This window comes from Eumetopias jubatus, unplaced genomic scaffold, assembly GCF_037043125.1.
Source record: "Eumetopias jubatus isolate StellerSeaLion01/CBP00866 unplaced genomic scaffold, mEumJub1_p1.0 scaffold_10, whole genome shotgun sequence".
NCBI classification, from domain to species: Eukaryota; Metazoa; Chordata; class Mammalia; order Carnivora; family Otariidae; genus Eumetopias; species Eumetopias jubatus.
Window position 1 is genome coordinate 125,203,858 of NW_028274816.1, and position 14,938 is coordinate 125,218,795.

The 14,938-nt window shown below is 52.6% G+C and overlaps 1 protein-coding gene across 2 annotated transcripts in view; it reads right to left on the reverse strand.

Annotated features, from left to right (window-relative positions):
* The window catches only part of MYO18A (myosin XVIIIA), a 94,783-nt gene that overhangs the window by 77,746 nt on the left and 2,099 nt on the right, over positions 1–14,938 (reverse strand). For both annotated transcript variants that reach the window (XM_088028396.1, XM_088028395.1), the window contains exon 2: positions 5,159–6,240. In XM_088028396.1, the coding sequence (XP_087884522.1) occupies positions 5,159–6,157 (999 nt within the window). In that variant the 5' untranslated portion in view covers positions 6,158–6,240. The remainder of the gene's footprint in view (positions 1–5,158; positions 6,241–14,938) is intronic.

Below are 14,938 nucleotides of genomic sequence, written 5' to 3' on the forward strand. Positions count from 1 at the left end.
TTCAATGTAAATAAGAGATTAGAAGGGAGCAGAGGACGGGGTGGCCACGGGTAGCAGGGTGGGCCCCAGGGGGCCTCTCCGGAGCAGGAAGGGGCCAGGGCAGGCCACCTCAAACCAAGGCCCTGCCCCCACACCAGGGCTCCAAGCGGTGCCTGCGAAAACAACCAATGACCATGACATGTACCCACACCCAGCTCAATGTGGCCTGGGCACCGTGCCCACCACCCACGGACTGGGTGGCCAGGGCACTCTGGGGCTGCCGTCTGTCTAGCAGCTCATCAGGAAGAAGGCAGAACGTGCCACTGAGGACAGAGAAGGGAGACCTAGTGGAATAGAAATGACCCCGTCCACCATGCTGCCCTGCTGGTCCCATGCACCCCACTAATCCAGGATAGATAACCCCCAAAATGCTCCCAAAGACCTTTCACCCACCAGCTCTCACGCCCTCGACACCTCCCCACGGGCCACCTCATCACCAAAAGAACTGAGTTTGGGTTCTACCCTGAGCCCCCAGGTCAAAGATCTCACACGGTGACATTGATATCAGAAGTGCCCAAAGCTTTGGAAAAAATGAAGTAAGAATTTTCTGTTTCAAACAAACAAAACCCCAAAACCCCCTCCAAGGATCATCGGGAGTACCATTAGGAACAGAGGTGTTCCAGAACACTGAGCCCAGGCAGCACCCAGCAGCTCCACCATCGCCAGAAGCCCCAGGGGAAGCCCATTGCTCAGAAGCTGGCCTGGCAGACCTGGAACAGGTCAATTTTCTGTCTCTCCATGAAATCCCGCAGATCCCACTCCTGAAAGTTCCCAGGGGCCCGGGGACGAGGTTGGTGAGGCTCATACAGCTTCTGTCCAGGGGTCTAGGGCTTCCTGGCCTAGGGGCCCCCGTCCTTCTCCCAGATGCAGGCAACCCCAACCCGCCAGTCTCCTTTCAGGCCACTGGTGTCCCATCTGCGGGCCCGAGATGCTGGGAAGAGCTAGGGAGCGCCCAGCATGCCAGGTCTTCCTGGCTGTCTCTGAGGACAGGGCTACAGGGAAAGGGTTGGAACAAAAGCATCGTGAGTTCCCCTTGGAAAGAAAACCTTACCAGGAGCAACGGTGGGAAAGCACATCAGGGTGGGTTAATTAAGGAAGCAGCAAAATTACCTTCCCTGGATGCCTTTAGAGACGGGGCAGAGGGAAAGGTACAAATCATCATCCTTGGCATTGACTACCTACCGAAATCTACGAAAGGTGGTTTACGCAAGTCTACGGACATGACAACCTCTTCAGGAACGTCACAGATCTAGAGCCTTTGAGTACAAACCCCACGGTCCAAAGGGAGAAGAAACTGTATCACAGATCTCTGGGAAAGGCCTGACGGCTCCACATAGAGCCCGAGGAAGCAGGCCTGACTGGCAGGGGGTGGGTGCCTTCCTGGAAACCCCCACCTCACCCCTCCCACCACAACTTCAGAAGCTCAGGGAAGCGGAGCTTTCTGGGTGGAGCTCCCCTGCAGGCCAGCTCTTGGCGGCAGGGGGACAAGCACATCAGCCAGGGGTTAGCAGGTGGGCTTTTCCGAGCTTGGCAGAAACATTCTACACCCTTACTCCCTGCGATGGGCCCGCTGAGGATACAAATGGAAGGGACTGGCTCTCTTCTCTCCCAGGCCCTCGTCCTTCTCAGTGGGCCCTTGACTTTCCCACTCAGCTTCATGGAGCGGGAGAAAGGAATTTTGATCCAACTGGGGTTTTAAGATCCTCGTCTGTACCAACACCCCCTTTCATCTCACCAGACTGAGGGAACGCTTTGCCTTTAGACAATTTAAGAGTAAATGATCCAAAGCCAAATACCCTAAAACACTTTCCCTGAGGAGCCAAGGAAGGAACTTAGCATCTTCCTGCAAAGCTGACAGCCCACTTGGCTCTCCTCTCCTCCATCCCCCACACTAGTCAGGCACGTCTGAAATCTCTCCCCATCTCCACGGCTCTATTCAAGTGTGCGCCTCCATTCCACTAGGATGACAACGACAGGGCCCTCACTATTTTCCCCACGGCGGCCCTTGCTACAGCCAGCAGCATTCTCCACGAGCAGCCAGAGATTTTCTAAAATCTGGTCCTATCACTCCCTGATTAAAACGGTTTCTTGCCCTTTGAAGTTTACATTCCTTAGAATGGCTCACAAGGGCCTTCGTGACCTGTCCCCTGCTGGTCTCTTCTGCTGCTTCTCTCAATCCTCATTCCCCATGCACTGTCCCCCCAGCTTTACCCCCCTCCCCCACAATGTGTCATTCTCTCTCCAACCTCCAGGTCTTGGTCTGTGTCTCTCACAGCCTTCCCCTTCCTCCTGCCTCCCCTGCATTCATCTCCCACCCAGACAGCAGCTCTCCCTGTGATCACTCCCAAGGCTGGACTTCCAGTCCCTCCTCTGTGCTCCCTGGGACCCCATACTGGCCCCTGTTGGGGAGCTCCTCAAATGGCACTGTCATCATCCGCTGTTGGACCATCTCTTCTGCTAGACTATGAGTTCCCAGGGGCTGGGGCTATATCCTGCTCACTGCTGGCTCCCAGGACCTAGCACACAGTTGGCGCTCAACAAATGTCTGTTTAATGAGTGGAGTGGAATAGAAGATAGCAGAAGAAGAGCTGCTTCTCCCACTTTCTACTGGGGCTCCATGTCTATCTCCCTACTGTGGCTCACCCCTACTCCCGGCGGAATCTTGCTAGCAGCTACAGGGACACATGAAGGTGTGAGCCACGCATTCTGGACGCACATCATGTGAGAAGGAAATGCGAGGGGCTGTCTCTCCCTGGGGCCTTCTGAACAGGCCACGGAGAGGAGCCACGAGGCCTGGTCTCCAACCGTGTGCAGAGAGAAGAGATGGCCAGCCGGTTCCCTCAGAGCTCCCTGGGGACAGGCAATGTGTGGACACAGTTGATGGATGACCTGACGGGCAGGGTGGCCGCCAGGAGCCGTCCTCGTGGGGCCAGAGTTGTCAGGGTACCCCGCCCAGGAGCCTTGAGGAAGTGGGAAGACTCTTCTTGGCATGGGACTGAGCTGAGAACTGCTGCCAAGAAAAGAAGCCGGAGTGGGAGTGGGGAGAAGAGGAGGAGATGGAGGAAGAGAGCTGTGGTAGAGGCCTCGGCGCTCCCACACCAGCCCCGGGTCTGTCCCAGGAGGCCAGGATGCCGGGCCCAGTCTGCTCCTCTCTGCTGTGGCCTGAGTCCCTGCCACCTGCCAGGGAGGAAAAGATGCGGGGTTTCTGCAGCCCTATGCTTCTCACTGTTCTCTCGGATGGCTCTTGGAGACTCATGAGGTTGGAGCTTGCTCTGTGTCCCCTGCCAGACCCCCCGGGCATCAGCCTGGGGAAGAAGTCCTCTGGGCACCACTGGGCTTACCCCACGGGGGCTAAAGCAAGCCAGCATCTCAAGGGATACCAGTCCCAGCTGGAATGTGGACTCTACCGGCACCTCCAAAGCTGAACCATCCCCTTCCCCAGGGATAGAGGGGCAGCAGCCTGTTGCGAAGGGAGAGTGGCCCACAGAGAAATATGAGATGCCAGGATGATCCCTAGGCTATAAAGAGAAAACGAAATAGCATCTGGGATGCCAGGCCCAGGGCCCCACAGAGGCCTGTGCTGTGGTTCAGCGGGGAGCTGGCAACAACCGCCCCCCCCCCCAGGGGATTCATTCTTGAAGAAGAAAATTCCATCTGTTAAAAATAACATTAGCTTGGGAGAAAGTAGACAGACATGGCAACATAGGATAGGCTTTGGCTCTGAGATAAAGACCACCCCCTCCACACTGTGGTTCCCTGAGCTCAGTCTACTCCGGTGACTGACATGCAGTAGGTACTTTATGTGAGTTTCTGGAATAAATGAGTCCAGGTCCTGCCCTGGATTCCATACCAGGCTCCCTCCCACTCACTACCCCTTCCTGACTAGCAAAACTGCCTGACCTCCACTGGTCTCAGGGTAGAGGAAGGTCTGGAACCCACTGCCAGTGCTTCCTGCCAGACTCTGACCCTGACACTCCCAGGCCCTCCAGGCCCTCCAGGCCCTCCATGCTGCTAGGCTGAGCCGCCATCTGAGCATCCACTTCCCCTCCTGGGGAGAAAGCTAGCACCAGGACTCTGCCTGCTTCCTTAGCATTTCCTCCCACTTCTGACTTTGACACATCTGGCTGGCCACTTAGCGCTGAAAGGTGCTGGCCAGGCTATGCACTGGGCCAGATCTCTGCAATCCTAAAACCCACAGCTAGGAGACAGGGATGGCCAGAGGCCAACCTGTCCTTCATGTTCTGTCTCCAGGTGAAACATTCCAAACTGATACGTTGCCACCCTATCAAAAGACCCCTGGGGTTAGAGATCACTGTTCCCCTGGAGACCCTCTCATACATAGAATCTAAACCTTCTCTGCTCCTAGGTCACCCCTCCCACTGCCGTTTTGTGTGCGCAGGATAACAGCTGGGGTCTCAGGGACAGTCAGGTCTTACTATTTCTGTAGGCTAGATACGTTACGTTTCCAGGTGTTTTCTTCCGCCAGGAGAGGTAATAAAGACTCTTAGAGCCCAGGTGATCTGTATAAATCAGGTCCAGTCACTCCCCCGCTTCAAACCCTACAATGGTCCCATTTCACTGGGACGAAAATCTAAACCCCTATCATGACTTACAAGGTCCTCCATGATCTGGCCCCTGCTTATCTCTGCAACCTTACCCCCTAGTCAACTCCTCATTCAAGGGCAAGAGGATGTCCGAAGTCATCTTACCCAAGAGCTAGCAAAATGGCCTCACAGCCCAGATGTTCCACGACAGCCCTGATTTGAAATAATTCATTTTTTTCTTTCAAGTCTAAATAACATGGTAATTCTCTAGTTTAGTCCAGATGTCGGGCTGGACTAGTAGTCCAGACTGCCTCTCATCTGAAGTGGCACGCATCAGCCTCCGTGCCCCGATTTAGGGCTCAGGAAACATGGTGCCCAAACCCTTCACCCTTGTATCCTGAAGCCTGTATCACCATGGACCACCCCATGCTAAGGTCGCTCCTCCCAGCAGGCCAGGCCATGTGTCCCTGGGGCCAAGGAGTGGCGCGACTTCTCCGCTCCAGGGTGCCCCATTCATCTACCCAAGCACGATTCCCAACCCCTGCTCCCACCCAGCTGCCCAGGGGGACACTCACATCGGCTGGCTCCCTGCGGGGTCCGTCGCCACTCCGCAACCAGCTCCGGCTCAGCTCACTGAGCTCTGGAATGGGTTGCACCTTGAGCCGCACGCTGTCCCCAGACTGCCGGATCATCTCCACGATCTCATCCCTGGACTTGCTCTCCACGTTGTGCCCATTAATCTCCACCAGACGGTCACCTGGCACCAACCCCAGGGCCACGTCCTTGGTGCCCGCGCCGGGCTCAGCGAAGTGAACCACCCTCCGGTAGACCTGGCCCTCGGGGCCCCGATCCAGCATGGTCGTGCGGCGCAAGGAGAAGCCGAAGTCTCCAGTGGGCCTCCGCTGCAGCTCCAGCTCCCGGAGGGCGGGCGGCGGCAAGGGCACCACGGGGGGCAAGCGCAGGTCAGCCGGGAACCTTTTAGTCACCAGCTCAGGGACTCGGGAGCGGGGCCCTGGCCGAGGGAGGCCTGAGCCAGGATGCTGCACCAGCTGTCCCTCGAGAGTCCTCACCTCCACCTGCGGGGATGGCGCCGCAGAGTGCTCGGAGGGGGTGGAGGTTTCTGAGGCGCTCTCATCCCGGCTCCGCTGGGAGAAGGAGAAGCGTTTGACAATCATCTGTGAGTTCTGCTTGGCCAGGGAGCCGAACTTGGCTGCCCGCTGCAGCACAGAGCCGCGGAAGCTGCCTTCCTCGCCCTTGAGGTCATCGCTCGAGCTGGCGGTGCTCAGGTGGCCCGAGTCCAGGATGACACTGCCCCTGTTGCTGTCGGAGTCGATGTCGGTCAGGTGCAGGTCGGAGCCACTGGCCACCTTGATGGGGATGGGGTTGGAGATTTCCAGGCGTGTCTTGGACTCACGCTTGGAGGAGCGGTTCAGATTGAAGAAGCCGCGACGCAGGCTCATCTCCTCCAGGCTCCGCAGCTCCGCCGCCGACATTCGCTCCTTCTTCTCCTTCTTCTCCTTCTTCTCCTTCCGCCCACCATCTTTGTCCTTATCTTTCTTCATTAGGTTAAACATGGTGGGGTACTGCTTTTGGGGGGGGCACCCCCGGAGGATCACGGGTGCTTAGCACAGGGCCCTCGTCGTACCCCGCCTCGCTGCTGCAAACAGAAGCAGAGAGAGAGAAAGATGATTCGAGCAGAGCCTCTTCCTGTGTCTCCAGGCCAGACAAGGCCAACGAATGAGCGCAGCTCCCCTTCACTGAGAGGGGGCTTACTCTGTGCCAGGTGCTCGGCTTGATACAATACCATCTCTGTTAAGTTAATCCTCATAGCACTGCTATGGGAAGGTCTGTGATTACCCCCATTTTACAAATAAGGAAACCTGAGGTTTCGATAAGGTTGTAAAAGCGCAGACTCCAAAGTCTGTCATCGCCTTTCACCCCTGACAGGTGTGCACCGCGGTGGCTCCTGGGAGCTCTGACCTCCTGGCAGGAGGGTGCCATCAAGCCGACCCGGGGCCTGACTTAAGACTCAACACACAGGGGGCGCCTGGGTGGCTCAGTCGTTAAGCGTCTGCCTTCGGTTCAGGTCATGATCCCAGGGTCCTGGGATGGAGCCCCGCATCGGGCTCCCTGCTCTGCGAAAGCCTGCTTTTCCCTCTCCCGCTCCCCCTGCTTGTGTTCCCCCTCTCGCTGTCTCTCTCTCTGTCAAAAAAAAAAAAAAGATTCCACACACAGGAAGAAGGAAAGGGACACAGAAGCAGCCTTAGCCACTGCCTGGCAGAAGACCTCAAGGCATCAACCCTCATTTTCGTGATTTCCACTTGCCACGCGCGTTACCCACACTCTTGTTTGCGCCCCATGGCATCCCTGCAAGGCAGGTGTCATTATCTCTACAAATGAGAAAACAGGGCACAGAAAATTAAGTATATGTTGTTGTCCCACGGCTCAGCGCCGGCAAATACTGTTTCCTCTCTGGGGCCCTGGGGCCCCAAGTGAAGCAGGGAGGGAAGGGAAAGTTCCAGACTGAACAGAGGACAGACAGCTGAGAGGTGGGGGTGGGGTCTGCTGGATAAACAGGATCCTAAACTCATATCCTTTTCCCCAGACCAACAACTAAATATAGCCTCGGGAAGAAAGTTGTGGCAGCGTGAGAGACAAGCGAGGTCCGGGGCGCCTGCACCCACGGTGCCAGCCTACTCCCACCCCAGCGCTCACCCACTTGGGGACAGGACTGAGAAAGACCCGGCGGGGGTGGGGTTCAAGCCAGGGAACAAGTTCTAACCAGCAGGGAACAAGGAGCAGAAGTAGGCCATACCACCTAATTAGAAATTAAGTGCAATTTCTTCTCTCTCCAAGAAGTCCTCCCCCTCTGAGTTCGAGACACAGGACCGACAAGCTCACTCCTTCCAGCAACGACCTTTTGCGAGGCCCTGGAGAGGACTTCCCCGTGTACCCCACCGCCATGACCAAGCAAGGCCCTCCAGGCTCCCCAACCTACTGAGAGGGACCCCTGGCCCCAATACAATGCCTAGGAAGACATCAAGGCCAGGAACTCCCAAGGGTCCTGGTGGCCCTGACTAATCGCCTCCTCCCCGCCCAGCACCCTGACCCACGGGGCTCCTGAGAGATCAGTGTATCCTTCCTAGAGCAGTGCTCTTCACAGAAATACAATTCAAGGCTTAGGTGTGATTTAAAATTTTCTAGCAGCCACACTAAAAAAGGTAAAAAGAAACAGGTGAAATTAGCTTTAATGATATATTTTCACATAAATAGATCCAAGATATTGTCGTGTAATCTACATGAAAAATATTGAGATATTTTACATTCTCTTTTCCATATGAAGTCTGCATAAAAATCCAGTGTGATTTTTACACTCAGAGCACATCTTAATTCAGACTAACTACATTTCAAGTATTCAACAGCTACTGGCTATTGAACTGGGCAGTGCAATTCTAGAGAAATCTTTAATTATAGAGCATATCCAAAGAGGTGGGGAATCTGGCCCAGTTACTAGCTCCCTGTGGACCTAACAGGCACCCCTTGCCCCTTCTGACCCATTTCTACCTAGTAAAACAAAGTTCCCTCCGAACTTTTTGGTTCAAAATGCTCCATTCACAGTACCTGGGAGTAGGCAGACAGGAAATGTAGGGTCCAAGAAGTGTGAAGCCAGGGGCAGCCCCGTCCAGCTGACTCAGGACTGATTTGGGGTGGGGGAGAACCTGACAGCAGGCCTCCTCTCTTCAGGGCTCTATTTTGACCTGGGGAGTCTCTCTCTCTCTCTCTCCTCCTGAATATTGATGGGGTGTGGCACAGACCTACCATATACCAGGACGTGGGATCTTCTGGTGGTCACCGCCCTCACCCATCACTTCCTGCACTGTCTTAAAAGGCTGATTTAGGGGCGCCTGGGTGGCTCAGTCGGTTAAGCGTCCGACTCTTGACTGTGGCTCAGGTCATGATCTCAGGGTTGTGGGATGGAGTTCTGTGTCAGGCTCCAGGCTCAACACAGGGTCTGCTTAAGATTCTCTCTCTCCCTCTCCCCCTACCTACCCTGCCCCCATGCTCGCATTTTCTCTCTCTCTCTCTCTCTCTCTCTCTATGTATTTAAAAGGGGGCTGATTTAGAAGATGGCTCCAAAGGCAGCTGTATGGGAAATGAAGAAAGAAACCCACCCTGGGGACTGGAAGGGGACAACTGAGTCTCTTGGCCTCAGCCTCAGCCCAACCATGACGACCCAACTGCCTACCACGCTATCCCACCAAGACACCTCTTTTGGTCTTCAGTTCTTACTCTGCAATCCTTACCCAATCCTGGCTCTTTGCCGGGGGCTAGACATCTGAGCAGTATCAACGGAAAACAGGCCCCAGAATTCTAGAATCTTTGGGCTGGAAAGGTTCCTGAGAAGTAATTTCATGGAAATCCCTGTCTTAGCCAAGGCTTGCCCCTCACTGCCATTGAGGCAGGCAGGAACCACACGCAGTCACTGCTAGAGCAACAGCATGGGGGAGGAGGGCAGCCACTGGCCAGCAAGGTTAGTGGGTCCGCTATCTAGGCCTGGATCTGCCGACAAATCGCTACGGGACCTTGAGCCCGTCACTTTGCTCAAGGTTGGACTGGATGATCTACGGCTCTTCTAGCTCGAAAATTCCAAATATCTAAGTCTCTTGTGGACACAAGTTATTTATTAACTTTCTGCCAAAGTTACCCCTCTCATCCCAACCCTGGAGCCTTCGGAGGCTGTCCATTTCAGCCCTCCCCTCAGCACCCCTGTCCTGCCAAAGCCATGCACACAGCTCACAAGGTACCCCTTCCCCACTGTCATCCCTACAACTGCCTGGCTGTGACCTGGGTTTTCTCCTGTGCCGCCTGTCTGGAGCCACCTGCAACTTCGCTGTCCAGGGTCAGACCCTGGTACAGGTGTTGCTGTTCCTCTGCTCCTCAGAGCCCACTCTGCCGGGCACGGGGCTCCATCACCTTCCCGTAGACCTTGGACCTTTCAGCATCTCCTGTCCTCAGGTCCAAAGACTCTAGCAGCAATGACATCAGCACTTTCCCACTCTTCATTCTGCGCTCTTCATTCATTCATCTCTTACCCTCTCCAGGGAAGGGAACCTTACAGTTTTCTGACCTCCTTCTCTGCCTTTCTCCCCTCACCCTACTCCAGGAGGCCTTTCCTAATTGTACGTGGAGGAAAGGTATGTATATAAATTAGGGTATGTACCTACATCATCTTGACCCTGCTGCTCCCCAAATCAGAGCAAACTACAATCGACTTGGTCAACTCAGATGCCTTATTACTTTAAGACAGAAAGCGTCTTGAGGGCAAAGACCGTTTGACTCAAATATGCATCTATCAGTTCATCAACGGGAGAAACAATTTACATACTCATAGAGTGGAATACTACTTGGCAAGAAAAAGGAAGCAACTACTGATACACACAACAGGGATGAATCTCAAAAACATTATGTCAAGTGACAGCCAAAGAAGGCTTTGACAACAGAGTACCATACTGGTAAGGTACTATTTATATGAAGTTCTAGTACAGACGGTCCCTGCCTTACAATGGTTCAACTTAACAATTTTTTTGACTTCACGATATGCATATGTGAAAGCAATTTGCATTCAGTAATAACTCATACTTCACATTTTGAATTTGGATCTTTTCCTGACCTAGCAATATGCAGTAAGAGGCTCTCCTGTGACACTAGGCAGTGGCGGCAAGCCACACGATCACAAGGGTAAACAACTGATAAACTTACAGCTATTCTATACCCAGCCTATAGCATTCTGTCTTCACTTTCTGCATGCACAGTGTGCGATCAATTGCATGAGATACTCAATACTTAATCATAAAATGGGCTTTGTGCTAGGTGATTTTGCCCAACTGTAGGCTAATATTAGTGTTCTGAGCACATTTAAAGTAGGCTAGGCTAACCTATGATGGTCGGTAGGTTAGGTGTATTAAATGCATTTTCAACTTATGGTATTTTCAAGTTACGATGGGTTTAGCAGGAAGGAGGTAAGCCGAGGAAGATGTGTACAGATAAAACTAAGCTAGGCGAAAAAAATCAGAACACGGATTACCTCTGGATGGTGAGGACGGGGGTAGGGGTGGGAATTGCCTGAAAAAGGGCATGAGGGAACTTTCTGGAGTGATGTTCATATTACATTATCTTGATAGGGAGTTGGATTGACAGGTGTATACGTTTGTCAACAGTTATCAAATAGCGCACATAAGATTTGTGTGAAATATTCACTCAAAAGAAAAAAGAACTGTAAACAAATACTGAAGTCTGGTTAATGATATATATATATATACTAAAGTATTTGAGGCAAGATATGCTGATGTCTGGGTGGCTCAGTTGGTTAAGTGTCTGACTCTTGATTTTGGCTCAGGTCATGATCTCAGAGTCGTGGGATGGAGCCCCGTTGTCTCAGGGTGTGGAGCCTGCTTGAGGTTCTCTCTCTCCCTCTGCCTCTCCCCTACCTCAAAAAAGTAAATTAAATAAATAAAGATAAATGAAACTAATGAAAGAGCTTCGGCTTCAGATGTCAGGTAGCAAACCTAGGACCAAATCCGAGGTAATAGCTATGCAATCTTGGGAAAGTCACTTCATACCTCTGTGCCTCTGTTTTCCCATTTGTAAAATGGGGATAATAACAGCACCTACCACATAAGGCATGGGGACTAAATGAAATTGGTCTATAAGCCCTCCATATGACACCTAGCCCAGAGCAGGCCCTCAAGAACGGTACTCAGTCGCAGCAGGGCACATTCTTACCATCTAAATGGGACAGTGGACGGCATACGGTACACAAAGTGTGTACCTTAGCCCAAGTGTGACTAAAATAAGTCCAAACATAAAATCTTAATGCTGGAGAGAACCTTTGTATATGCAAAGTACAGCCCAAAGAAGTGAAGGCAATTCTGTGAGCACATGGTCAGGCTGGATCACATTGGCTCAAGTCCAGAGGCCCCGTGTACCTATTGCCAAGACTAACTGCAGGCAATTCTTAGCTGCAGAAATACGAATGGCCAACAGACAAGAACAGGTTTGCAGCCTCAGTCATCCGCAGACACATGAAAGAACACAGAGGTATACTGTTGTCCACTTAGCAGTTTAGTAAAAACTACCATTATTAATAACATCAATCAAATAGAAGATAGGAAGCAGGGTAGCTCATGTGTGTTGCTGGGAGCATAAATTGGTGTGAGGAGGGCAAACTGGTGGTATCTATGAAAATATTTAAATGTACATATTCTTAGACTAGGCAATTCCACATACAGGACCTCGACAGATATGTTCACACAATAAACATGGCTAATCTTTGCATCACTGTTTGTGATTGCAAACCTCTGTCAATATAAAGGTCCGTCACTGGAGGAATAGCTAAATCATAGAACTGGGCAGTTATTAAAAAGAATGAAGGAGATTTGTATATACTCACCTGGAAAGATTCAATACTATATTGTTAAGTGAAAAAACCAAGTTGCCGGATAATATATAGTTTTTATAATTATATATATTTTAAACTATGTATATGTGTGCATATATATCCGTGCACATCATGTATGTGCAATATTTCCAGATGCATAGAAAAATGTATGCTTTGGGGAAGAGATAGGGATTTTAGAAGAGTCATAGCAGATCTGTGTTTCATCTATATTGTTCTAACTTTTTACAATGAGAATATTTAGCTGGTGGGGGGGGTGTGTGTGTATCTAGGCCGAGGGGTTTAGATAGTGGGATTATGTATAATATTTCTTCTACTTTTCTGTATGCTCTTTATTTCCCACAGGAAAAAATATATATTTATATTAAATTGTATTCATGTAATATGTTATAAATATATAATAAACATGTATTTAATATATATCCATGTATATAATATTCATTACCAAATTTTATCTGTGGTTTCCGTGGAGTTGGGGCAAGCAGGGGTAGTACCACTTTAGCTTTTTATCTAATAGACTTCCTAGGGATTAAACCTTTTCCCAGCATATGTTACGTTTGCGATTTTTAAAGATTAAAAAGAAAGAAAAAGAAAAAAAGAAAGACTTGACAATCCATTTAGCATGAAGGCTATAAACCAAATTTGCAACGGGAAGTTCAAGGCTTGCCATCTCACGCCTCAGAAAAGTTTCAGTGACTTGGGGGACTTGGTTAAAATAGATCTCACTAGTGTCTTGTGGCTTTAAGAGGGGACAGATTTAAATGGGTCACCCTGCAGCTGGCAAAGCAGAAACCCCAGGAAATGGAAACTATAACGTTGGAATCCCAAGAAAGGCGCCCAGACTTGGCTGCTGTGGGTGGACACTTAAAAGGGTCAGTCCCCCACACCCCACTCCCAAACCACACTCACAAATAAATACAAAGGAAATACTTTCCCAAGAGAGCCGGCCTCTCCCCCTTGGCCTCTGACCTCCCTAAGCGGCCGTTTCCTACAGCCCAGAGGCCTTTCTTCGGCGCCGGCCCCGCAACGGAGGGCTTGCAAAGGTGACCCGGCGGGGCTCGCACAGTACTTGGCTCGCCCGGGCCGGGAGGCGGGGGCAGGTGCCCCCAACCGAGTGGCGCAGGGTGACACTGGCCGCTGCCGCCGAGCCTCTTCCCGGCCGGTCGTGCTAAGAGCTCCGCAGCACCCCGTGACTCACTGCCAGGTCACACGGAGCTTATCTGGCTCCAGGTGTGCTCGCTTCGACTGCACGCTTCTCACATGACATCAGCCGGCCCGCCCGCCGGCTCCGGCTCCGGCTCCGGCTCCCGCTCCCTCGGAACCCGCGGCCCCGAGCACTTCCAGGCAGCCCCGCGGCGCCTGCCGCCGCGATACCGTCTCCTCTGGAACGCAGCGGTCTCGCAGGGCCCGGGAGGAACGACAGCGGGAGAGGTGCCAGCGGCGCGGCCAGGTGCCCCGCTGCTCTTCCACGTGCACCTCCTCGGCTCCACGCTGGGGTTTGCCGCAGCCGGCTGGGCGCTAAACTCAGCTAACACTGCCCCCTCCTTCTGTGTGACCTTGAGCAAGTCCTCTCCCCTCTCTAAGCCTCCGTGGACCTGAGAGTTCAGACTTGGCCCCAAGCCCTTGCCTTTGCTGGAGAGGTATTCTGCTCAACGCTGATTTGCAGGTTCTAATCCTACTCTGCCTCTGACTTTCTGTGTGACCTTGAGCCCGTCGTCCAACATCTCTGAATATCCGAGAATAATAAAAATAATCCCTTGTAAGTGATGGTAAAGTGCCTAGCAGAGAGAAAGGGCCCTGGGCCCTCTAAAAACCTCAGTCCACGGGGCGCCTGAGTGGCTCAGTCATTGGGCGTCTGCCTGTGGCTTGGGTAGTGATCCCAGGGTCCTGGGATGGAGCCCTGCATAGGGCTCCCTACCCTACGGGAAGCCTGCTTCTCCCTCTCCTACTCCCCCTGCTTGTGTTCCCTCTCTCGCTGTGTCTCTCTCTGTCAAATAAATAAAATCTTAAAAAAAAAAAACAAAACCCTCAATCCACGGTTTAAACTCCTGCCTGACTGTAAGCTATTTGAACCATCAAGGGAATACGGATAATTTATAAGCCACACAGTTCCCACCTCAAGGAAAGTGAGGTGGGGGAGAGGAGTGGAGGCTTTCCAGTTCTGCTCCCCACCCCTCCCAATCCAGCTCCCAACCCAACTCTCGAATTCAGGGGACAAATGGTGATGGGGAGTGAGATGCAGAGTGAACAGATCTTAAAGCACCCAGGAGCCTGACCCAAAGAAGAACTTCAAAGCCCCATCAAGCCCTCAGCCCCAGTCCTGGGGGAACCACTCTCACACCCTCTAACCTTTAAACTACACCAGGCCAGACAGAGCCCCTCAGCTTTACCCATCACACCTGGGAGAAGCCTGGGATAAGGCCTGGGGCCCAGAGTCACCAAGAGGACCCAGCTCACATGGATGATCGAGTTCCAGTCCGGGGCATCCACTTCAGGTGAGGGGCGTCTGGCTGGGCAAAGATCTCGGGTTTGAAGGAACAAGAACAGCCCTGCTGCTCTGGAGACCTGTGACACACCAAGTGCGGATCAAGGTTTCCTGAGTTCCAGCAACTCCCTGCTCCACCCGAGTAGGGTGGATTCTCCCTTTCAGTTCTGCCCCACCCCGTCCACCTTGGGGGACCGGCCTCTGGGGGACCCCGGAGGTTTCAGGCCCAATTTCTGAAGACACAAGCACCCCTTAAAGAGCAGCCTCAAGCTGGGCCGGGGAAGGGGGCTCCAGGCAATAGCCCGGCTGCCCCTGACAGCCAGGGAGTGAGGCTGAGGGACCAGGCAGGAGTCAGGAAGGGGACAATCCACGTGAGGGCTCCTGAGGAGAGCCTGGGACACCCGAGGAAGCCCT